At 44.1% G+C, this 26,207-nt stretch overlaps 2 protein-coding genes across 3 annotated transcripts in view; one reads left to right on the top strand and one right to left on the bottom strand.

Annotated features, from left to right (window-relative positions):
- SHROOM3 (shroom family member 3) overlaps nucleotides 1-26,207 on the bottom strand; it is a 263,685-nt gene that overhangs the window by 237,049 nt on the left and 429 nt on the right. The window contains exons 2-3 of the mRNA XM_084855398.1: nucleotides 23,445-23,547; nucleotides 15,647-16,159 (exon numbers count right to left, since the gene is read on the bottom strand). Of these exons, the coding sequence (XP_084711524.1) occupies nucleotides 15,647-15,814 (168 nt within the window). The 5' untranslated portion in view covers nucleotides 15,815-16,159; nucleotides 23,445-23,547. The remainder of the gene's footprint in view (nucleotides 1-15,646; nucleotides 16,160-23,444; nucleotides 23,548-26,207) is intronic.
- Nucleotides 24,443-26,207, top strand: part of CCDC158 (coiled-coil domain containing 158) — a 64,370-nt gene continuing 62,605 nt past the window's right edge. The window contains exon 1 of one of the 2 annotated variants that reach the window (XM_084855401.1): nucleotides 24,443-24,646. The gene's annotated coding sequence lies outside the window, so the exon portion shown is untranslated. The remainder of the gene's footprint in view (nucleotides 24,647-26,207) is intronic. The other variant, XM_084855403.1, reaches the window with a different exon arrangement.

Genomic DNA, 26,207 nt, shown 5'->3' with positions numbered 1-26,207 from the left:
CGCTCCTCCTCTTCACCATTGCAAGCTGCTTGTTCACCTGTCTCTCTTGCCCAGACAATAGTGGTGGTGAGAAGGAGGAGCAGTAGAAGCCACTGCCTACTTGCTCACTGTCTCCCTGCCTGTCAAACAAGCAAATGGTTGCAGAGACGAGAAAGAGGATAAGGAGCAATAGCAGCTGGTGACAATGGTGGTGAGAAGGTACATTAACTGAGGAGGCAGGCCCATGGAGGGTGTCATGCCCAAGGGCCCCCAAAAACCTGGAGCCAGCACTGGGTTCAGAGCATGGGGGAGCCAGCTTGACATTTTCCTTGTGAAAATGTCTAAAGCTGGCACTGCACTAAGCAAGTAAAGCAAGGATTTTTGTGAAAAGAAGCAACACTATGAACCTCATCCTTTGGGACAGACTGTTTTGACTTCTTTAGCCTGTAGAGGCTGCAGGAAAATATGAGCTCATGTTTGCTCTCAGCGGATCCCAGTACCACAAGGCTGCTGAGTGCACAGACTGCCAAAGATTTTTCCTTTGACATGACAGTGCAAACTTCTGAGTATGGCTGCAGGAACACAACATACTGGGAGTCAACATGGAAAGGATGTCTCCTTGCCTTTCACATGTAATGAAATGGCTGTGAGAAAAGGCTTTATCAACCTAATCTTAATCCCAGCCTCAAACAAGGGGTACCTCCCATTTCTTCTTGGAACATGCCTTATGCCTTCTCACTTATGTAGTTCAAGATCTTAGAGATTATCTTGGGGAGAGTTAATCAAGATATTAAATTTAATATTTATTCAATAATATTTGATATTAAATGCAATATTTTTCTCACAAAGGAGTCCAGAGGCAAGAATATCTAATTCTTTAAAAAAAAACACACACAACTAAATATTTGTGCTAGTGGGTATCACAAGATGATGTAATAAAACCATGGGTTAATTATGCAAGTCGGAAGGGTTACCTTGTAATGAGATTTCAGCAACAACAATATGCGTTTTTAAAATGTGCATATACATGATTTAGTCAATGAGACAAATAGGCATACCGAAAAACGCACCAATTTCCATTCAGGGGAGGAAAAGCTCTCAACCTGATATGGCCTTGACTCAGAATGAGATTTGAGGTGGAAATCAGGGAACTAGTATGAACTCGACCTTTGTTGATTTGCATATCTCTACTTTCACTTTGCAAACTGTATTTATAAACTAACAATTTCTGTATTTCTCTAGTTATTACTTCACTTGCAATGGACATGCCAGGGCATGTGTCCTGATTCTTTTTCAAGCCATTCAAGTACTCTGAGTCACTCTTAGGTGGGCTGATGTTTGGCTTAATTTAATCAATGTCAGCTTTGCTACCTGACTGCTATCTTTCCCAGACTCTGTGAAATTCACACATCTGAAAACAGTCTCTCAATATACCACTTTTGGACCAAAGTGGAATTACTCCAATGGTGTAGAAGCAGCCTTCTTTTTTGTTTTACTATCTTTAGCATGTATTTCAAAAGGCTGGATACAGAATAATATAAAGAAACTTAACAGAAGCCTCTTAGTGGACATTTCCACAGTAACATGAATGCTTACCTTTGCGTCCCCTGAAAAGTCTTGCAGTCAATGAACTGCATGTTGGAAGATGGCGGGGAGGGACACCCTGGTAGCAATTTAACCAAGGCATGAGTACCAACAACTTAATTACAGATTGTGTGCCAAGGGTGCCACAATACACCTATTAATACCAGTCTGCTCTACATGACTAATTCTTCTAACCTTTTTGCTGTCGCCTTACACTCAGGTCAGTAGCTACATCTCTTTCAAGCGGATGCTATTCATCAGACATCGGCAAGTACATTACACAAACATGGGGGAATGGGGGAATCTAGTAAAAGATTAAGATAATCCCCCGCACACACCATCTTGGTAAATCTTTTACATTTCTTCCCCCACTTTAACTCATTCTTGCTTGAGATCAGAATAGCATCTTGTCAGGGATGCACTCCTGGAACAGGGCCAGGTCTTGGCCTGAATTCCAATAGTTCATTTCTCAGTTTCTATGAGACTAGGTTTGAGAAATGCGGATGCCTCTAAGCTACTTGCAAAATTGTTCTGCCATAAATACAATGAGGTGAGTTGTCTAGAAAGAAGATTTAGATAAGACCCACTGCCCAAAATTACCATTTCTTTTTCCAATTCTGGTCATTATTATAACCAAGTGCTATCAAAAGTTCAGGAGAAAATAAATAATCCCAATGACCACCTGCTCAGATTCCAACTTTTATATATAATGTACACACACATGCACCCTTATAAACCTAAACTTTGATTATCCAAACATCCTGCAGCCTATTCCCATTTGATTGTTCCTTGAGTGTTTCCAGTGAATGTATATTACTGTGAAAATACTTTAAAAAATTATATCTGTGAAAACATTGTGCTGGAATGGGCGGACTCTACAACGTTGGGCTGGAGACAGAATTTTTTAAAGATAGGTGCAATGGCAGAAGCTATGTTGCATACTAATTAATTTTGCTTCATAGTCATCTACAGTGACAAAGGTTTAGAGGTTTTGAAGCCATAGAAAACTCGCAGTACTTATTTTTTCCAGGATGCATGACAGAGGCCATGGGGTGCCATGGGAGAAAAAAATCACTTTCTCCACTAGAAGTCAGAAGTGGATTTTAGGCCGACTGATTACCAAGGAAGGACTATAGGACCAAAGTGACATTGCATTGGCCTGGAAATGGCACCAGCCCAACACTACATGTTTCCAAGGGGAAAAGTTAAGGAGGTGGGAGGAATGCACATAAATCCTGTTATTGCTAAATGGGATTTTGGAGCTTACTTCCCAGCCAACACTTCGAAATATACCCTGCTGCCTACTTGATTATACTGAATTTTCAACCTTCCTGGAATTTAGCAATGTGTTCCGCAGTTCTTACACTCCAACACTTGATCCAGTGTTTCTTACTACCATGAATGTTACGGGCTTGATCCAGGCTTCATTCCCATTGGCATCAATGGTTTTGTCATTATTAAGTCCATTGATGTCAACAGGAATGAAGTGCAACTAATAGTCTGGATCCAATTCTATGTCTGTAGAGACATTGTGTAACTAGGAATATGTGCCATTTTCAAAATAAATAAATATGGAGAGCAACTAGAATTTTAGACTTCAGAACTTGAATTTGTTAGCCAATTATTTCATTGCATTTCTCAGTGTTTCAATAAACTCTATTACTATAAAAATGGAATTGCCCATTATATATTGTATTTATATATATTATATTTAGGTCAGGCAGCAGGTTGGCCACTGATGGGGCAGGCAAAGAGAAACGTACACCTACAGGCAGCTCTGAACTCGGAAGTGCCCATCTGCAAAATGGCAGAAACACTGGGAGGAGAACAGGGAGGGGAAAAACCCCTTGGCTGGGCTCAGCGAGATCACGGACAGGTGAAAGACACACCCCTGGGGCTGGGCTATCATGCTGAAGTAAATGCAGAGGATAGAGCACACAGCACCAGAAGTGAGGAGAAAGTGAATTAAAGAAATCAATCTATAACCAGTCTCAGAAACTCAGAAAAAACTCAGTTTTTTCCACTGAAAGCTCCGGGGTGGCTGTGGGATGGCTACGATATCATGTGCTGTGGAACAACAGCAGAGTGCTACAAATTTGCAGCAAGCCTCTGTGAGGACAGGCCTCTGCTCTGATACCAATAAAGTTCCTACACTTATACTAGGTGTCTGTGGAATTATTACACAAGGTAGTTTTCGTCTATCTACATATCACTCAGTCTGTCTGTCTCACACATACACACACCAAACACGAACTGAAGTGTTAAACTAGAAAAGGGGAGACCTGGGTTTAAATCCCTACTCAGTCATGAAGCTTACTGAATGACCTTCAGCTACTCTCTCTCTCTCAGCCTAACCTACTTCTAAGGGTTGCTGCAACTGTTCTGGAAACAACTTTTGATGAAAAGTTGTATAAGTATTTTAAATAAAATAAATTAAAATAAATAAGGATAAAATGGGAGGGGGAGAACCCTGTATGGTCACCTGAAATTTCGGGAGGAAAGGAAGGATAAAAATGTAATAAATAAATGCACAAACAAATAAACCAGTGTGGTCCTGTATTTACAGAGCTAGTGCTGGATTTGGAGAACTTCTTCATTCAAATCCCACTTCTACCATGGATTCATCGTATTGCCTTGGGCAAGTATTTACCACTTAACTTCAGATTTAGTTTCTTATCTGTAAAATGGGAATATTATGTTCTCTCACAGCATCTATGAGATTGAAGGGCAAGCGGTGACTCCAGTCAGGTGCCCAACAGCAAGAGCAAGGAACTGAGTGATCAAACCTAAAGGACAACTGTGTCTATCCAGGCTTACCAGCAGCACAAACATAAAAAGTAGAGCACAATTCCAAGTTTTTCTCCCCCACTCCCCAATCCTGGCTGTGTTGAAATCAAAGGAGATGTGGATTGTGTGAGGTGAGACAGAAGGGGCATACTAATCAGCTGGCAAAGCCTGTTTGGCTGGCATGTGCCATTCCCTGCTTAGACGACTCTTGGGGCAGTTTTTCTGTCTAGGCAAGTCTCCTGAAGTTTTCCTGTCACCCCCTGGAAATGTTTTCCAAATTCTGATTTGAGTACGGGTGGCCTTAATAATTTGAGGAGCACTGTATTGGAGACAGGATGGGCTACTACTAGCTGCTGGGGGGGGGTGGAGGCTTTTGTGCTGGACATACTGGCTCCTTTCTAGTTGGGGTCTTAATACAAATTGGTGATTAAACATAAAGCCTTGTTAGTGGTGGGAAGGGAAAGGAGAGGTGTACAGCAGCACACAGATCACAGCTGGGGCAAAATGCTTTGCTTGCTTGAGCACCGAATAGCAAAGAGATGTCCAGAAGGAAGGGAAAACACAGCATGTGCAGTAGTAGACCAGCACATGTTATATCCAGTGCTATATAACAAAGACCAACTCCTCTTCTGGAAACTCTGTTTAGGACAATATCTCTGTTCACTTGTGTTTTTTTCTGCAGTGCCATGACTCCCACACACAGCTGTCTCTGGGTGTGCCATTTCATGTGCAGCTTTCTTACTAGCAAGCAGGGCTATATTTGCAATTGGGTTCTGATGTGGAAACACCCACTGTTATTTTTCCTACCCTCGGTAAAAACAAAAACCTGTTTGCCCTTTATTGGCACCCACAATCGGAAGAGCTGGCTCTGCTTGCAAGGAACAAATGGTGGTATTTTGCCTCTCTTTGCCCCATCTCCATTAGACAAATCAGATTTTACTTGTTCTGTATCTTATAAAGGTCTTATAAAGGACTTTTAAAGGTCACATGATATTGTACATAAATCATTTTAAAATGGTGTTTAAGACCGTTATGTATACAATTATGAGCAGCTTCCATGTGTGACATTTCATATAAGAGCTTCATTGATGTATGCAACCTGCAGGATTCTTAAAAATGGAACGTAAGGATTACAGGATTTGCCTCCAGAGCAACAGACTCTGATCAACTCTAGCAGAAGCCCGAGAGTTCCTATATCATTGCCATAGTGTCCTCCTGGCATTTTCTAGACATTCTAGACATTGTATCTGTCATACTATGTAATCAGCAGTCATTACTCAGACTTAACTGTCTAGTGAAATGGTGCCTTTGTCACAGTCCACCCTGTCAGATCTTCTTCCACATTCCACTTGGTCAGTGGTTAGGGAGTAATATTGTAACGCAGTATTATAACCCCTTTCATGCTCTTATGGGACTGGGTCACCCCCAAACAAAGGGCTCTGATGTTACAGAAACATAGGATTGTATCCAATGCTAGTCCGACTTAAGTCCCATTCATTTCAATTAATCTACTCTAAGAAGGACTAACACTGTTCACAATTCCTAACTTCTATTGCACACTGTGCTGACATATTAGTGCAAAGGCAGATGCAACTTGAAAGCATGTCATGGTTTTCCAGAACAGTAAAACAAAACCAACAAGGGTTGCTTGGTCAGGGAAAGAGAAGGGGGTGCATGTGTACCATCTACTTTTGCGTGTCCATGACGTTGCAAAACAGAGAACAAAACCTCCAATAAAAGAGATTTCTAAATGCTGTGCACCCTATATTGATTTTTAACCCAAGGTTTGGAGAAGAAGAAAACAGTTTAATTTTTAAAACAACAACAACAACAACAACACCCTCCATTCTGTAAAAGGGCTTTTTTCAATATAAAAATGGCAGGAAAATAAAATAAAAATGTTCTCTCATATGCTGACCAAGTGCTGGAAGTCTCTGCCGTGTCACACATACATGCATTAAAAATTTGGATTTGAGACCATACAATTAACCACTCCTAAATGTCTTCACTCTGCACCCAAGTTCAGCTCTCTGGGCTCTGACTGACGGAATTATTCTCTTTATGTCTCACAAACTACACTATGACCTCATCTGAGTGGCAAAAAATGTTTTGTAATGTTTCAGTAGCCTACATACCACCTTGACCGTCCCTGGCTAGAATGAATTATTTGAAATGAGCAAAAATATGTAAACTTGTTCAATAGGCATAGTTTATCCAGGTCACAAAATTCATCCTTTTTTCACATGGAATTTGCCTTGCTTTGTGTTATATCCTCAACTGCCTGATTTTAGAACTATATAAAATTGTCCCAACATCCTAAATGCTTAAGCAAATCAATCTAAAGAACCCACATTTAAATAACGTTTTTGGTCTGCTAGCATTACCATAAGGGCCTCGATATCTTATCACCAGGTGCAATTGTTTATATTATTAAGAACAAGCCCTCTCTCATCTTCCTTTCCACCCTTCTCCCATGTTTATCATATATTGTATCAATGTGTTCATATGGAAATTGCTAAGGAAGAATTACCATTAACAATTTCTCCCAATATCTTCAACCAATGCAAAGGAGTGTGATATATTCAATAATAAATACATAAATGAAATAAAACTATATTACATGTCTATGTGCATGACACATTTTGACAAAAGTCCTCCCTTCCTTTGTATAACCCAATAAAAAGTTGGCCCAACTTTTCATTATTATTGTTGCTTTTGGAAAGATGTTTCAGTTCATAAAGAACTGCTGCTTGGGCTGATTTTGATGTAAAAGTAATCCAAATGTCAGAGATGGAAAGTGATAGTCCTAGGAAGAGGCTAGGACTATCATTTGCTGTAATGAGAGAAATACTGATGCTCTGGTTCCTTTGATCAACATGTTCCAGTGTTTGGAATGCCAAGGAGACAGACGGAGGAATCTGTCTGCAGTCCTCCAAGGTCCAGGACTTCTTTTTGGGTTTGTTTTCTTTCTTTCTTTCTTTTATTTCATTTCTATACCACCCAATAGCCGAAGCTCTCTGGGCTCTGACTGATGGAATGATTCTCTTTATGTCTCACAAACTACACTATGACCTCATCTCAGTGGCAAAAAATGTTTTGTAATGTTTCAGTAGCCTACATACCACCTTGACCGTCCCTGGCTAGAATTAATTATTTGAAATGAGCAAAAATATGTAAACTTGATCAGTATGCATAGTTTATCCAGGTCACAAAATTCATCCTTTTTTCACAAGGAATTTGCCTTGCTTTGTGTTTTGTTTTGTTAAAGTGCAGGACACATGCAGCTCTGGATATGCCTTTAATTCAAGCCCTGTACTACTGATAAGGGGATCCAACCCTAGCTAATATTTGGGATTATACTTTAGGCTACCTCCTACACTTACTCCTTGCTGGGAGGAAAACGTCAATTTTTCTCATGCGTCCAGCTACACCAATCCAATACAGACTAGGAGCTAGATATTTGTGAGAATTTAAGGAGATGAATGAGCAGTGGCACAGCAGGTAACAGTATTCCATGTTGCTTCTACCCAGGCAAGAATGCAATCAAGGCCTCTGTTCCTAGGACAAGGATCTGTTCTCTTGTTAATTACACGGCTGTTGAATTCAAGAGTAGAAAGCAGATTTCAGAAGTGCTGCAGGATGTTAATATTTTCCAAAAGGTCTGCATCGTAATTGCTGAAAGAGCAGATAAATGGATCTTCATGAGCAGTAGACTCCCTAAACCTTGAATTCCATTATACTTGCAACTTTAAATTCAACATTTCTACTATATCTTAGATTGCCAGAAGAGGTATTTAGGAGCTGTATGTCTATTAAACTTTTGACTTTATTGGCACCAGTGGCATAATCCTAGAATATTCACACAGAGTTCTGGCCATAACTCTGTGCTGCTGCAATAGTGAGAAGCTAATCCAGTTAAAGACTGCAACTGTGGCTCCACAGATAACTTGCTCATAGATCCAGGCCAAATGCTCTTGAGGAAAAGGATAGGGCTTGACACCACAAGGATGCTCCCTTTGACTGTACTGCTCAACCCAGAATTGGTTATTTCCCCCTTTGATCTGGAAAAGCCACCCACCCACCTGGAGCTGAAGAACATCAGTGGCACAATGAATTCTGAAAACTCAGTGGAAGCAAGGTCTAGATTTCAGGCCTAGGGCAGTGATTTTCAGATGGACAACCCTAGGATTCCTTGGAAACCTATCTGGTATTGTTCCATCAGAAGATCAATCACAGCTTCCCTGAAAGAGAGCTTGCCCACCATTACTGATCTTTCCCTTCCACCCATAGCCCAAGGCGAGGGTTGGGCATCATTTTAGTTCACACATCATGATGGCAAAACCGAACAGACCTGGCTGCTCCTTCATATGACTGACTGTGCATTTACATGAGCTGACTGTGTTCCATCCCTAGCATGTCCTAAAATATTTTGCAACACACAGAGTCAGCTTGGCAGATGAGTCAACATGTAGAAAACTGAAAAACCATAACTCTAAGATAATTGGTATAGACCTATAAAGGGAAGCAATTTGGACTCCAGGCCTCTATGTAAGGCACATAAGACCCTAAATTAGGATTCAGTTATTATTTTCATTCAAATCTCACAGTGGCTGGTTCTGATGTAACATGAAACCATGGTTAAACTTTAGCTAAATCATGATTTAATGTTCAAACCCAAACCTGCCCCCAAACAATGGTTTATAAGTCTCAGTATGCACTTACTTTGGTTTCCCATTACATACATACTAAGACATTCAGTCAGAAAACCCTGACCCTACTAGTAAGTAAAGAGAGTACCTCAAAAATTACCACTTTAAATAAGTGTATAACTTTTCTTTACATTACCAAAGTTGCAGTGATGTTTTAAGGAAAGAGGGCACAAGAGACTGAATGCCTGGTGGTATCATGCACACTCTAGGCATGTTTGACATTAAGGGAATTGGTTGTTGTAGAAACCAAGTCCCATAGACTCATTAATTTTCAGTGGTAACAGCCATCTCTCTTGTTATTTTTTTTAAAAGAACTGTGTATGCGGCAATAAGTAAAAAAAAAGAAAAGAAGAATCAGTGTTTCCCACCACTACAAAAGCTTTAAGTTCATAAAGCTTATTATATAGCTAAACACTACACCACTAAATCAAAAACTAAGTTATTTACTAGCAGAAGGTGCAGAAGGGTGGACTGCCCTGACCTCCCTTCTCTGTTTCTGGTCAAGCCTTGAGTGTTGGAACTCATGTGAGTGCTGGTCATTACTTATCTCCCAAGTGAAAGCAAGCCAGCAAATCACGAAGGTGCTCAAACACATTGTGGAGAAGGAGGATGTCTTCATTGGGACAATAGACAAGGGAGCCACCAACGCGAAATATCAACTTACTGTCAACAAGAATACTAAATGGATAATCATGTTAGGGCACCAACTTCTGTAATTAATCTGCCAGTTACGCCCTCTTATAAACATTTCTGCACATGGCCATATAATGTCAACAAATTATATGTTCTTCAGCTACCGTGATCCTCCCAGAGAAGTATGCAGCTTTTGGGGATGTTTTCGACAAGAAGGAGGCCAACCAGCTCCCCCCCACACCGCCCTTTTGACTGTGCCATTAACCTCATTCCTGGGGCAACCATCCCCGCTGGCCGGCTGTATTCGATGTCAGAGCCGGAGCTTCGAGCTCTGCGGGAGTTTTTGGACACAAACCTCAGACGTGGTTTCATTCGCCCCTCCTCCTCCCCCGCCTGCGCCCCTACCATGTTTGTGTGCAAGAAATCGGGCAAACTCCGGCCAGTGCACGATTTCAGACCTTTGAATTCAGTCTCGATTCTTGACAAGTACCCCCTCCCTCTCATACCGGAGATGCTGGAGTGCCTGGGGCGAGCCAAGATTTTCACAAAGTTGGACCTGCATGGCGCCTACAATCTGATTCGCATTCGGGAGGGGGATAAGTGGAAGACCTGTTTTGACACCCGGTATGGAGCTTATGAATACCTAGTGATGCTGTTTGGGCTCGCCTGTGGCCCCCCCCCCCACGTTTACACGTTTTATGAATTTTTATTTATTTATTATTATTACATTTATTAATCGCCCATCTGGCTGGTCACCCAGCCACTCTGGGCGATGTACAACATACAATAAAACAGTTTAAAACAATAAAATTCTACAATAAAAACATTTTCTAAAATGCCCTAACCCACCCCAAATGCCTGCCTGAAAAACGTTTTTAATGCACGACGGAAGCTCATTAAAGAGGGGGCATGACGGAGTTCCCTAGGGAGGGAGTTCCACAGAGTGGGGGCCACCACAGAAAAGGCCCTCTCCCTTGTCCCCACCAGTCTAGCTGTCCTGGTTGATGGGACAGAGAGAAGGCCATCCGAGGCTGATCTTGTTAAGCGGCCTGTCTGGTGCTGCTGGAGGCGCTCCTTAAGATAGGCTGGGCCGGAACCATATAGGGTTTTAAAGGTCAAAACCAACATCTTGAATTTGGCCCAGAAAACAACTGGTAACCAGTGCAACTCCTTCAGCACTGGAGTGATGTGATCTCGCCGGCGGCTGCCTTTAATCAGGCGAGCCGCCGCGTTCTGTACCAGCTGCAGTTTCTGAACCATCTTCAAGGGTAACCCCACGTAGAGCGCATTACAGTAGTCTAAACGAGAGGAGACCAGGGCATGTACTACTGATGGGAGCAGATGGTCGGGAAGGAAGGGGCACAGCCGCCGTATCAGATGGAGTTGAATGCCATCTTCCGGGACTATTTGGACACTTTCCTCATTGTGTATCTCGATGATTTACTTATATTTTCTGAGGACCCCCATGCCCATCAGCACCATGTCTCTGCCGTCCTCCAGCGCTTCCGCGAGCACTATCTTTATGCCAAGCTGGAGAAATGTGCGTTTGACCTAACCTCTCTGGACTATCTTGGCTACATTATCTCAGCTGACAGAATCAGGATGGATCCTGCAAAGGTCCAGGCTGTCCTCTCCTGACAGGGTCCATCCACCAAGAAGGACTTGCAATGTTTTCTGGGGTTTGCTAATTTTTACAGAAAGTTCCTGCCCAGCTTTGCTCGGCTGACATCTCCTCTCACGGACCTCCTTAAGGGCAGGAAATCTCCTTTTCATTGGACGGCATCTGCCCAACAGGCTTTCGAGGAACTTAAGAAGCTTTTTAGTTCTGAGCCGATCCTGTTACATCCCGACCCGAGGAAGCCTTTCATAGTGCAAACTGATGCCTCTGACTTTGCGGTGGGGGCGGTGCTTTTTCAGCCAGATTGGGCGGGCGGCGGGTTGCAACCCTGCGCGTACCACTCCAGGAAGCTGAACATGTCTGAGAGGAATTGTACCATCTGGGAGAAGGAACTGTTGGCCATCAAGTCCGCTTTGGAGACCTGGCGTCATCTTCTGGAAGGGGCACAGCACCCAGTCGAAGTTAGAACTGACCATCGCAACCTGGAACATCTTCAGACAGCCTGTGCCTTAAACCAGTGGCAGATTAGGTGGTCGCTTTCTTTTCCCCGGTTCCACCTTAAGATTTGCCATGTGAAGGCCTCCGACAACCTACAAGCAGATGCTCTTTCCCGTAAGCTGGACCTCCAGCCAGGGGGTGAGGGAAATCCCCCCCCCCGATTCTTCCCCCCCAGAGCCTGGCGGCAGCTGCGCTACCTCACTCTTGGGAGGAACCTATTCACTCTGAACAGGCTCAGGATGCTTTTGTCCACACAAAAGTGGAGGAATTGGGGCTAGCTTCTGGCCTCCCCCACTCTACCCCCTTCTCTTTGCGAGGTGGCCTGCTTTACCATTCCAGCCGGGTCTATGTGCCTTCTAGACCCCTCCGCAAGAAGGTCCTCCATCAGTGCCACAACTCCCCCACCGCTGGGCATTTTGGCTTCACCAAGACCCTGCACGGAGTGATGCAGGATTTTTGGTGGCCTCGTGTGTGTCGGGACGTCAAGACCTATGTTGCCTCCTGCTCAACCTGCCAGCAGGCGAAGGCCCCTCAGGCAAGCCCACAGGCTTGCCTCACCCCCTGCCTACCCCCCCTGGACCTTGGAAACTGCTCTCCCTTGACTTCATCAATGACTTGCCTCGCTCACACGGTAAGACCACTATTCTGGTGGTGGTGGATTTGTTTTCTAAGATGGCCCATTTCATCCCCTGCCCACAGCCAGGGAGACAGTGGAGCTTTTTTTGGCGCATGTTTTCCGGCTCCACGGATGGCCCGAGGATCTCATTTCAGATAGGGGGGCCCAATTCACTGCCCATTTCTGGGAGGGAGCTACTTGGGCTTCTCCATGTGACGCTCCATCTTTCCTCCACCCACCATCCACAGACGGATGGTCAGACCAAGCGCACCAATGCGACTCTGGAGCAATATTTGCGCTGTTATGTCAGCTACAAGCAAGATGACTGGTTTTCCTTGCTGCCTCTCGCAGAATTTGCTTATAACAATGCCTGCCATGCTTCCACCCGCCAAACTCCATTTTTGCCAATTTTGATTACCGCCCCAAGGCTTTCCTGTCCACCCTAGCTCCCTCTTTGGTGCCAGCGGCCCATGACTTTTTAGAGGAGTTGCGAGTGGTACACCACCTCTTACGGGACTCCCTCGAGAAAGGCAAGACAGCCTACAAGGCCTCTGCGGATCGGCGGCGCCAGCCGGCTCCGTCTCTGCAACTGGGGGACTGGGTTTGGTTGTCCACCCAATACCTCCCCTCTCACTCACCCGCAAGGAAGCTCACGCCTCGCCACACGGGGCCTTTCCAGATTACAGCCCAGATTAACCCTGTTGCTTTTCGCCTGGCTCTCCCCCCCTCCGTGAAGATCCATCCTGTTTTTCATTGGTCCTTGCTGTCCCCCCTGGTTTCTGGTGACCCTCATCACTCAGCCGGCTCCCACCCGCCGCCAGTGCCGGTGGAGGGGGAGGAGGAGTTTGAGGTCCCGGAGATTCTGGACTCCCACCTTTCTCGCGGCCACTTGCAATATCTGGTGGACTGGAAGGGGTATGGGCCAGATGAGTGATCCTGGGAACCCGTGGAAAATGTGCATGCTCCGTTGCTGCTGAAGCACTTCCACCAGCTGTAACCCCACAAACCCGGGGCCCCAGGGGAGGAGCACGAGGGGGGGCCTCATGGGAGCGGGGATGATGTCAGGGTGGAAACTGAGCCAATAGAGCCCCAGAGCAGTTCTGATTCTGAGGAGGAACAGCAATCCATGGGAGAGGAGCTCGCTCATCTCTCATAAGCACAGCAGCTGGCAGAGATTCCTCCTGCCAGCATTCCTGGGATAGATAGTGACCCTGGCAGTGAGAGAGCGCTGGAGGGGGGCTTGCTGGATGCTTGGCGCAGGGAGCGACGACAGATGGAGGGCGCGGAAAGGAGGTATAGCACTTGTTTGGCACTCAAACAACGGTCGCGTCCCAAGGACCCAAGGGAAAGAGGGAGGCTCTCTCCCTAGCCCATAAGTTCAGGGTCTTCCTGTGGTTCTCCTTCAAACGGGGACCAACTGCCTTACCTGGAGCTTAGGCTACTGAGCTATCTTTCCCCAGTGCTGTTCCTTGCTTTGGCGCTAGCAACTAGTATTCTGAAAGAGTCATAAAGGAATAAAGGAATAAAGTCTTGGAAAGAATTCCTCGTCGTCTGTGTCCTGAGTTGGCTATTGGAAGGGACTGCAAGAGGCAGCTAGGGCGCTCCTGACAGTTAGGTTGAGGAAAGATGTCCTAGTGGAATGTGTGCTCTATAGGACTGTCCCAATCTGATTTGAAGGGCATTATAAACAATTAGATAACTGCCTTCAAATGTTGCCTTTAATAGTGTTAAGTGCTTCCCATTTCTCTAAACAATTTGAAGTCTAAGGGTAGCAGTACGAGGGAAGTGAGTACCAAAAACTCGTTTATTTATAAATATACAAGCAGAGCCTTTTGGTAGCCGACTCTGAGGGCACACAGCACAACTGTTAATCTGGCACCAAAGACAGCAATTGCGCCCTATGAAATGTCTCAGTTTTAGCCAACTCCAACTAAAAACTCTTCGGCTCTCTCCCTCCCTGTGTGCCCCAATTCAAACTGCCATCAACTGTTTTATCTGCCCCCTGCCTTCCCAAACCGAGGGCAGGAGAAAGATTTCCAGACATCAAGGAATATTAATAATCTTTTGTTAAATCCCTAAACACCTTTAATCGCCAGGTGATTTACAGTAATCATAATGTAGTAATCAAGACAGCCAAAGCTCATAACTATAGTTTCACTTCATAAATGCAATGGACTAAAGTACAGCCTACAGAACTGTATGTTTCTAAGATGTCACAAGGCTCTCTTCTTCTCTTCAAACATTAATATAAACAAATTTTGACCACATTTTTCCAACAGAAAAATGGTCAGAGTTAAGCAGAGATGTCAAGATGCAAGACAGACTAGGCTTCCCCAAAGTAATTTAAAACATAGAAACAGACATTCTAAGTATGTTGGAGGCAGTTTCAACACATTTTCTGCCATGAAAACAAATAGCTCAGAATGCAGTGAATATATGTTCAAACCAATTATGCCACAGAATATCTGTTTGTCTTTACCCTTATGTTGTTTTTTCCTGAGACAACTTTTGTCTGCAAGATTACACAAACTTGTGGGCTCCAAAGAACTCTTGCTCTCTTTGAGAAAGAGTTCAGTGAAATCCCATGACTTGCACAGTCTTGCTGACAGAGACTGGTCCAATTAAAGGCCTCTCTCTTCTTGCTTTGCTAGAACCAATAATACAGAAATGTCCTGCATTTACTGCTAATGTTTTATACAAATCAAAATATTTCCAACCCCCCTCCCCCTCCCCCTCCCAGAAAACATGAACTGAATTAATACGGTTTGTAGGACATTGTTTTGTTCTCTTTTGCAACTCAGATGCATGCAGGTTCAACTTTTAAAGTGAAATTTATTGATTTGAGCAAGTTTCCATGTCTTTGACATGAATTAAGACTAAATCACCATAAATCCAAGCATGTCAGTTCATTTTGGTTGTACATTAATTTAAGCCACTGAGATGGATCTTCTTCCGTGCAAAACTCCTTTGAAATGCACTCTTGAGCAAGCCCCATTCATTTTAATAGGGTGTGCGCAAGAGAAGTTTGTAGTTGATTGTGACAAATGTACTTTGCCGTATAATGGCCCAAAGTGCCAAATTACCTAGTCAGTTATTCATGACTTAGAGATTATTTTCTAGCACTTTCCTGGAAGCAAAATTTCCCTTCACCTGGCTATTTTAACAGCAATTTTGGTCAAAACTACAGTTGAACTCATCTTTAATTCAAATAAACAAGGTTACCTTGGAGATGATTAATGGCTTCCCATGCTCCAGTCCGCCTTTTAGCGTAAATCCCCATGGAGCTCCTCCTTGTAGCAAAGCTTCCAGATAAATGTATCTTCCTTTATGGGTTAGGTTAGCTTCTGAAGAAGAAATAATGCCCCTGTTTATATGGTCCAACATCCTCATCTTTGCCTTTCCAAACACCCTCTGATGCCAAAAGCAATAACTGAAAGGGTCTGAGGACAAGAGAGTTGATTAAAATTTCCCACATCCATGATGAATTGCCTCATAGTCTGCAATATCATAGGCTGCTATGATTGCCAAAAGAGTTCGTTTTCCTTCTGACCAGAAGTCCAAAATACTGTGCTGAAAACTCTTCGAAATAGCATTTCGGCATATCATTTGTATATCAAGCTTCCAACTTGTTGATGCTGTTTCAATGCGATGCTTTTCTCCCTGTTCAAAACTTCTGTCATGGAAGATACTTTCCTTTACTTCATGATTCTTTCTCTTAACATTTCCAACCTGTGACTTTTTCACATAAACAGGACAAAAAACCGAAAAGGGCTAAAATAAGACATTTAAAACACTTTGGGTAGCAAACTCCCCAACTGCACACTACGCTTCATTTTTGATTGATTATCAGCCCTTTCTTCCATTCTGTCAGCATTTTACCATTACAATGGCCGTTTTTATTCAGTTCATTGCATCTAAAGAATGAAAGCATCTTCTCCGTCTCTCAACTGGCTTTTCTGCTAACTTCACAATTTTGTGACTTGTCAAAAGTAGCAGGAACAGGGGGAAGGGAGTAAAACCCAGACCTTAAAAACTTATTATCGTGGGCTTGGAACTTGAAATAGTTTCCCAGTTGAACTTCTAAAAGGGGAAAGCGAGCACGCCAGGAAAACAGGAAAGGCAGGTGAAATTAATCCCTTGAAAAAATGTTAAGGAGATAGCTTAGCTCTTTTCAACACTTTCCCACTGCACTGCCAATGTTGTCATGCCTGCTGCTGCTAAATGAGAGCGTTCAACTGAGGGAGAGAGAGGAGGAGAGGGAGAAAACTGCCTGTTTGTCACAGCATGCCAAGTACTATGTGATGCTGCATAACTGAGGCTGCCATACTTATCAGGACTCCAGAGACCACTACTGTTATGGAAGTTCTGCCTTCGGGGGGGGGGGGGGGACACACCACCAATTATTTGTTTTAAATGGTTTACAACATAAAATCCAATTCAATATCGTTTACCACAAATATTATGTTTTAAGAACCAGAGGATTTAGGAGAATTTTCATTTCAGCGCCTCCAACACTCCCCTCCCAAGTGGTTTTTAAAAAAATGGTTTGGGGGTCTGGATCAAGAACTGCTAAAGAAAATATTTGGAAATTCACCCATTATCACTGATCCCATCCACAGTTGTACCTTATTTCAGTGGGATTTATCCCTGAGTAACTGTAGGTAAACTCACTGGAAAAGACGCTGATGCTGGGAAAGACTGAAGGCAAAAGGAGAAGGGGACGGCAGAGGATGAGACGGCTAGATAGCATCACCGATGCAATGAATATGGACTTGGGCACACTCCGGGAGAGAGTGCAGGACAGGGAGGCCTGGCGTGCTATCGTCCATGGGGTCACAAAGAGTCGGACGCGACTTAACGACTGAACATCAACAAACTGTAGGTAAACCAATGGCCTATGCCATGATTTCAGAAGCTACACAGTTTTACCTCAGGAGTGGTTCAGAAGGCAATACATATATAGCTTTATGTGTGGCGGCCGTTAGAGCATACATTAATACATATTTCAGTGTCATTAACAAGTAGCTATAAAAGCTACCTGTTTCTGGCAACTTTTTTCATTCATGTGATTTTTTAAGCACACATGTAACACAGTATGTGAGCGATCAATTCTCCAGTTGTTCAACAGTAAAGGCCCTTTTGGTCAATTTTTCAAACAGACAAGGGACCATGGGGATTGAGCCCTGTGTTACAATTGTACCAGGTCCAGAGTAATGAAGCTTGGATACTGTCCAGGAGCCCCAGACTCACATACTACGTTGTTCCCATGAGTTGATGAATCCCATCAATGAAACAAGCCATTTAATATAATACTGATTTTCCACAACTAGCTGGAAGTGGAATTAAAATGGAGGTTCCACCACCCAGCACTTATATAGATAGCACTGTAGTAACTAGCAATGCCCTCCCTTTGTGGCCATGAGCCTTCTATAATTTCTCCTCACAAACAAGTTCCACGGTCAGAGTCTCTGTGCCTTAAGTGTGACAATATCTGAAAACCAAAGGTAGTAACCTAGATGCAGGATCAATCTCTTTGTTAATTTTGTCAAGAAACATGCATATACAATTTTATTGGTTGTTGTTGTTGTTGTTCAGTCGTTCAGTCGTGTCCGACTCTTTGTGACCCCATGGACCATAGCACGCCAGGCCTTCCTGTCCTGCGCTCTCTCCCGGAGCGTGCTCAAGTTCATATTCAAATTTTATTGGTACTGTCCCTTTAAGGACTCAAACTGTAGCAGCAAACAACCTATGAGAAATGTATTCAAATCCCTGTTTCCTGAATTCCAAAAATGCAACAGGTTCTCAAAGGATGTCAGATACATCTAAGTGCCTCCTCCAAGGGAAGCTCAGAAGGCAGCAACGAGGGACAGGGCCTTCTCAATGGTGCCCCCCCCCCCATCTGTGGAACAAGCTCCCTGATGAGGTCTGCCTGGCGCCAACATTATTATCTTTTTGGTGCGAGGTTAAGACCTATCTCTTTTCCCAGGCATTAGGCAGCACATGATTAGTTTTAATCGGTCCTGGCTGTGTCTTTAGTTCCATCTGATAGTTCAATGTTGTTTTTAGTTATATGTCGTTTGTGTATATTGTTTGTGTGCTTTTATGTGCTTTTTTGTAGATGGCTTTTAAACTTTTTATATTGTATTTAATGTTTTAACTTTTGTAAACCTCCGAGAGAGCTTCGGCTATGGGGTGGTATAGAAATGCAAATAATAATAATCTCTTGCTTTGGACCAGACAATATCAGCCTAAGACCCAAGGTAAATCTATATACTGAAGGTATTTTACTTTAACAAAAAAAAATATTTAAAGCATTTTTACCCTGCTCTTCAGCAAAAAAAAAAAAAAAAAGCTTACAAAAATGAATAAAGACAGTCCCTGTCAGGCTTAAAATCTAAGGACACATGGCCGGCTGGGGAATGCAGTGAGTTGTAGGACTTTTTTTCTGTCTAAACATGCATAGGATTGTGCCCTAAAAAAAACAAAAGGAAAGGGATTGGGAGGGAGGATGGTGGTGGCTGGTTCAGTTGCTCAGATGGATAGGAGTATACATATTCCAGATCTGATTATACCCAGGTTTGTACAGCATCTATTCTCCTTTGGGGCTGGCATGTATTTGCTGGCGTGTTCCTGGCTTCTTCTGCTCTTTTTGCTTTCCGTTCGTGAGCTCAAGCATAATCTGCTTCTCTCCTCAGGGCAAGATGTTCCTCAGAAGCTCTTTGGGGGCAGTTAGGGGAGTGAGGGAACACCGCTGGACTGTGTTCTCTTCCAGCCATTGTGCTTTTTTGCAAGAATTTAAAGCGCACAGCTCTCGTGACATGAAATGACTTTCTAACTTGCACCTGTAAAAATTGTCCCTCTATTTATTTTCAAGTTTTTTGGGAAATGGTCAGCACGGAGTTATGGTGGTTCAGTATTTCAGGGGTCCTCAACTTTTTGGACCCTTGAGCACATTTGGGAATTTGATAAACTGTTGTGGGCATCATCACAAAATGGCTCCCATGGGATGTGGCTAGTCACATACTGGCTGCTATGGGGGCCTGGCTAGTCAAAAGACAAGTAATTCACCCAAGTAACTGAGTAGAAGCAGAGAAACTCCAAAACCAATCCACATATTTGACCCCACAGAGGCACAACAAAATATCCGATTCAATCCTATGCATGCTTATGTGGAATTCAATGAGAATTACTTCTAACTAGACCTACATAGGATTGTTCTTCTCTTCCTATCTGCACACACACCTTCCTGCAGCCCCAAAGGAAAGGAAAATGCTCCTAGCCCCAAAAGGAAAGAAACAGTTTTCCCTACCTCAATCCCAGGCTCACCACATCATTGACACTCCTACTTCCACCTCTGCCATCACAGCTCCTGCCTGGGAAGATGCGCTGTGTGTGTGTGTGTGTGCGCGCGCGCGCGCGTGTGTGTGAGAACGAGCGAAGGAGGCTAGGAAGAGAGAGGAAAAGAGCAAGGCAACGGGCTGAGAGGAACAAGAAACAGTGAGATAAAGGGGGTGATAGGGAGAGACTAAGAACTGGGCTCTAAGACTAAGACAAGGCTAAGGACTGGGCGGAAGGGAAAAATAGTGAGAGAAAGAGCAAGGCTAGGAGGAAGGAGAAACAGCAAGGTGTGGGGAGAGAATTAGTGAGGCTAGAGCCTGGGAGTGAGGGAGAAATGCAAGGCAAAATGGTAGAGGGGAGAGAAATAGCGAGGTGAGAGGCTGAGAGTGGAGAGAGAAAGCAGAGGGGAAAGCAGAGAGCCATCTGTGTGGATGGAAGAAGATTGGGCAGGGCCAGGAAGCAACTCTTTCCTTCTCTTCCTGCCCACCCAACTGCTGATCAGCAGCAGGTTCAGGAACAGGAAGGAGAACCTGGCTTCCTAACTTTTTCCACATTTTTTAATTAAAAAAAATGTTTTTGAAGGGGGCAGGGAGTAGAGAGCTTTGTGGTTGCTTTGGAGGTCCCCACTGGCTTGGGGACCCTTCATCTGGAGTCTACCATTACTCTGCCGCCTGCCTGCCTGCTGCTAGAATGAAGAAGTGGGACTTGAAGAGTGCCACACTCACTCTGTGCCAATTCACATGCCTAAGGCATACTTATGTCTGACATTCACTGCTACCTTCCCCACTTTGCCTTCCACCACTGCTGCCCACACTTAGCTGCTCATTCAGTGCAGCATTTCAACTGTGAAGCAGTTCTGCACCATTTGCCATTCCAGAGTCGTGCCCCCTATAGTAATAAGGAGCTCTGCATGTCTCCCAAGATTGTTTCTTGGTTATCTGCCTGCCTCTCCCTGCCTGCTTGCCTGCCTCTGGTGCCAGGATGAAGTAGCGGAGCTTGATGATTGTCTCACTGGATGTGCCAATGCAAGGGCCTATATATAGCATGCTTGCATCTGCACTCATTCCTGCCAGCCTTATTCTGCCAGCTGCTGCAACCAACTCAACCCACTTTGGCCCAGCTGCTGCTCTTCTATGGAGTTTCTCAACTGGGTTAACCACTTGAGGTATTCTTTCTTTATAATATCCTTCCTATTCAGTTCCAACTTCCCAGGCCTTAACCCACTCCTTCCTTTTCCATTCCAGTCCATTCAGCAACTTGGATGCATGTATGAAGTCACTGCAAAGGGAAGAAGGGCTGCTTAAACTCCTGTCTAAACTCTATTTGTCTCCCACCCCAAGTTCTGAATGCATCCCTTGATTTTGTAGATCACCCCCCGCAGAGGGCTGTATGGCCCCATTTAAGAATCACAGGTCTAGTTAATAACTAGAAAGTGTAGTTAAAACAAAGGCCACCAGATGTCAATAGAGGACTAAATTCCAATGTCTACTTTGGGATTGAGGGATCTGTTTCTATGAGGTCTCAGACCCACTGAGGTCCAATCTTCTACATTCTCTGAAAGTGTTATGCTGGGATGGATCTGTTGTCAAGCTCAGAAATCTACAGGGTCAGATCTTTTAAAATAGCTGGATCCCTTCCTTCAAGATGTTAGGTGGCATCTAAAAGTCACAGCTTAAAGGGAGAAACCCAGGGAGGCCAGCTTCCCTCAGGATCAAGTTGCCTTCCAGCTCTGCTCTGCAGTGCAGGATCTCTGCTGAGAGATCCTGTTAGACTTGGGTGACCTGTTCTTCATATTCTTATCTATCTGGATAGGCTTGAAGATATGGGCTTGGGAACAGCAAAGTGAACTATTGGATCCCTGGGCTTGATGTGGGTTAGATGCTGCTGGAGACTCAGTTGGCACACTCACTCAGTAATCAGGGACCAAGGAAGGAGATTTTGGAGGAGCGTGCTTAACCATTGCAGAAGGGGAGGTTTCAGGGTCATGGACCTCAACCTGCTTCAAGAAATCTACAGAAACGTAAGTTGACCATATAAAAGGAATGTTGCCTTAGGCTTCTAGAGGGAAAGGCAGAATACAAATACAATAAATAAAAGAAATGGTTCCCTTGTGATATAGTGTGTAATTAATGCATAGTGCTGGCAATAGCCATTTTAACTGAAAGGAATTGCTTTAATTAAAAGGATTAGTCAGATTAATAGAGTTCATATTGCTAAAGCAGGGACACTTTATAAAATATTATAGTGAATGGATCTGGCTTCGTACAGCTTAGAATAACACTTAGTTTGATACAGCAAAGCCTTCAAACAAATGTATGCAGCTGTCAGAGTTGGACATATGGTGCCCACTTTGTCTGAGTGAAGCCATGCGTGCTGGCACCCCTAGGTATGGCCTCTGCCATGGTGTACCCTACAGCCCCCTGAGGGAGGGAACTGTCCACTCTAGTCCCCTGAGGGAGGGCTGCCCCTCAGCATCGGGGAGGGAGCAGCCTATAACTCTGTCCCTCAGCTGACTAAACTCCCCTGGCTTCAAACTGTGTCAACTGCAAAGCTATATGCTTGTTCGGGAAGTGACTGAAGGTGGTACTGCAAGCTCCAAATGCATGGACATATTAAAATTAATTCATGCATTAAAAAAAAACAAATAAACCAGGCATGCCACCCTAGTTCTCCCTTATTATGCATGTCAAGTTTCAGGTGTCTAGGTTTTACAGTCTTGGTGCTATGACACTGACATATATTATTATATATACGAATACTATAGGAAGGGCAGCAAAGAGCATACCGGGGACAGTGTCACTGGTCATCAAAGAGGGCACAGTGTCATACCAAGTTGAAATTTCAAAAAGGGAAGACTCTTCCACAGAATCACTGCGGGTGACAATACTAGGCGCCAAAAGCAATACAGTACTAGAAGCATGCAATCTTCTTCAGAAAATGGAATTCTTTCCAAAATGAGGGGAACAAAAAGGAATAGCACTCTCCGTGTCACATTCTCCAGCAACCAGTATTGTATGCCTCTGATACTGGTGGTAATATATAGCCAGCATAACTAGTAGCCCTTGATAGCTTTACCCACCCTGAATCTGTCTGATCAGCTTTTTAAGCTGTCCAAGTTGACAGCCGTGACTACATCATTTAACGGCAAACATGTATGTGTGAAAAAGTACTTCCTTTTATCTGTCTGGAATATCCCACCATACAGCTTCATGGGATGACGCTGGCTTCTAGAGATGGACAAAAATGTTTTGCTATGCAGTTTCTCTACACCATGCATACTTTTATACACCTCTATCCTCTTTCCCCTTACTCACCTTTTTTCTAAGTTAAAATGACCCGAAGACCTGACAATAGACAGCTGACAGCCAGTAACACTCTGTTGATGTGTTTTAATGGGAGTTGGGATGGTCCAAGAAGACACAGATCAGCCTTCCCCAATGTGATACCTTCAGATGTTATAGACTACAACGCCCTTCAGCAATGGTCACAGATGATCTGACTTGTTGTCCAAAACATCTGGAGGGCACCACGTTGGGGAATGCTGATCTTGGATAGGGATGACTCATCTTTTACCTTTCTCTCCCTCCTCCCTAAGGAATGTGCTAATTGAGTCTGTGATAAGAACAACAGAAGGAAGCTGAGGGTGCTTTTGGATGAGGCTTTTTTGGTGCTGCCGCCTTACCTCCTTCATGGAATTTTGGAAGGTCCAGGTGTCATTGTCTTCACCTTGTAACTCTCCCATGTTTTCCCACTGCTTCTTCTGTTTTTTTCTTACCACAGAAGATCTGTTAAGGAGAAAAAGATGGAATAGCTGTAAAATGCCTGCTAATTAGTAGCACTAGCAGCCCTCCATCTAGAAGCACCCCAAATCTGTGTGTGTGGTGAACACTCTGTGCTGGAACTGGATTTGAAAAGGAGGCAGAGAACTGACTTCGTTCTCTGCAGGAAATCCAGTGGCACTATGGATTCCCCTAGAAATATGATGAGGAACAGGAATCTTTTGCAGTGTTCATGCTGTGAGCCCTCATCTTATGCTCAGCCTGTATGTAAGTGTAAATAAACCTGATATCACAGAAACAACATAAGTCTCTGGTGACCTCCTTCTAAGGAAACAGAACTGTGCTGGAACCCCTGAAACTTCTCACAGCTCAGAAGTGGGGTGCATTTGCATAACAAAACATACGCTTCTGTGTAATGTGTGGTTTGGCTGTGAATGGTCCTTCTTTCACAGCTACAAAATCCAGAGCTTCTGGCTTTATAAACTGCATTTAGGAAATTTAACTGTTTCACAGCAAGAAAAAGCACTCTGTGAAGCTGTGTTGTGTGTTCTCCAGATTATTCTGGTTTGAGATTCCACAAACAAGATCGTGCTACGGGTGGTGGTTTCTACCATGTACATAAAGGCATATTGCAGCAGATGAGCATCTATGAGGAGGCAACCTTGAGAAGGAGCAAGTATTGGATTTCCTTCTACAGCCATTACAGAGATGCTGGAACAAAAGCACTCCCCTGGAGAAACCAGACACAAGTAGCATTTATTGGTTCCCACAAATGCACACAGCGACTATCAGAGGTGGAGTCTGTTGCCTAGGTTACACCACCAGCCAAAGGGAGGGCTAGTGAAGCTGTTGACTCTCAACCGTTCTGCACTTCAGGAGTCCCCTTTGGTGTTCAATTGTTACCAGCTAGTGCCGTGTGCAAAAGAAAGAGTGAAGCATGAACTATAGGGCACCCCTGAGAGAGAAGCAATATCATCCCTTGTCCCCTTGTGCGTGCACCGCAAGGTTATTGTACAGTCCAGTTCACCGCAACAACTGGCATAGAAAACATTTTCACACTTTGCAAAATACAGCAAGGTCGAAACCCTTCAGGTGTCTATCGGAGGTAGGTACAACGTGTCCAGGATGGGCTTTGCATTGTTACCTGGGAATTTGTTTTTGTATCTTTTAATTTGTGTTCTGCCTGACACTCTAGTAGAACTCGTAACTCGAAGGAATTTTCTGTCTCCCATCTTTCCCTCCTTGGATTCTCACGCAGTGGCGTTTCAGAGTTTTGTAACGAAACTGTCTTTTCTCTTGACTGACAGTGTGCAGAGAAAGGGTGAGTTTTTTACACACTCATTGTATATAAGAGGTTTACAGCTGGAAATGTCACTATCAGATTTCAAGTTCAGGTTTGATTTTTATTGCAAGCTTGGGGTTTTTTTTGGGGGGGGGGAATCCTAAAATCTTTAGTATGAGAACACTAAGTGCTTAGGTTGAGGTTTATGGTGTACCCAACACCCGCACAATATCACAAGCATTGCAAGGGCAGCAACGCTGCCGGCAGATACACACGTGCACGTGGTTAGGATCATCATAGTGCTAGAATGGAAAAAATGGTTTTGTAAGCAAAATGTAGTCTGTACATGTCATGTGACACAGTTTTAAGTAAGAGCTACCCCTCAGTCATTTAAATTAACTGCAATTTTCTCAGACCATTTTCATGTTCTTTTAAATGCCATTGACCCGTTAAATGTTTTCTCCCCTGAATAAACTGCCATTTAATCCATCATATATAACACATTCATTCGCTGAGTGCCTATCCTGATGTAGCTTAACAGTGGTAACAGGATGGATTCATGATCATATTCTTGTGCATGTGGTGTTTTGTGATAAGAGAATCCAGTACAATTTGAGGTCAGGAAAATGTGGAAAGCCACAGGCGTTGGCAAGGAGGGCAAACCCCAGCATATCAGTAATCAAAATTTGGGAGGACCAAACAACACGAGGGCAACCCCCGTCCCACCGACTAGTGTGGTCACTTACACATTGCCAAAAAGGAGGATGTCAGGGTGGACACTGAGCCCATAGAATCCCAGAGTAGTTCTGATTCGGAGGAAGAGCAGTCGCTCCTGGGAGAGGAGCGCGCTCCTCTTTCCCAGGGCCAACAGCTGATGGAGATTCCTCCCACCCACATTCCTAGATTAGAAAGCAGTCCAGGGAGTGACCCAGCACCGATAGCAGACTGGTTGGATGCGCGGCGCAGACGCAGAGAGCGGCGCCAGATGGAGAGCGCGGAGAGGAGGCGTAGCGCCCGGTTGGCACTCAAAGAACGGTTGCGCCCAGAGGATCCAAGGGAAAAGGGGAGGGATTCTCCCTAGTCCTTATATTCAGGGGTCTGCCAGTAATTGCTTTTCAAATGGGGACCAACTGTTCCAACTTAGGGCATAGGGATGCTGCTGCTCAGATCTAGTTGCTACCTGTAGAGTTGTAAGTTATAAAAGAAGAATAAAGCTTTGAAAAGAATCCCTTTGTCTGCGCCTGGACTTGGCTACTGGATTAGACTGAGAGAGCCCTCCAAGGAGCCCTTGACAGCGGAATTGCATCACCAAACAAGAGGGCACCAATGTGCATTGCATAACATTTGCATATGTATATGCATAAGTGCAAATTTAGAATCAATA

The sequence above is a fragment of the Heloderma suspectum genome, chromosome 5, assembly GCF_057233095.1.
Source record: "Heloderma suspectum isolate Gila_16-S chromosome 5, 16-S_ref, whole genome shotgun sequence".
NCBI lineage: Eukaryota > Metazoa > Chordata > Lepidosauria > Squamata > Helodermatidae > Heloderma > Heloderma suspectum.
The sequence above is the reverse complement of the archived record's forward strand: the minus strand, read 5'-3'. Positions and strand labels throughout refer to the sequence as shown.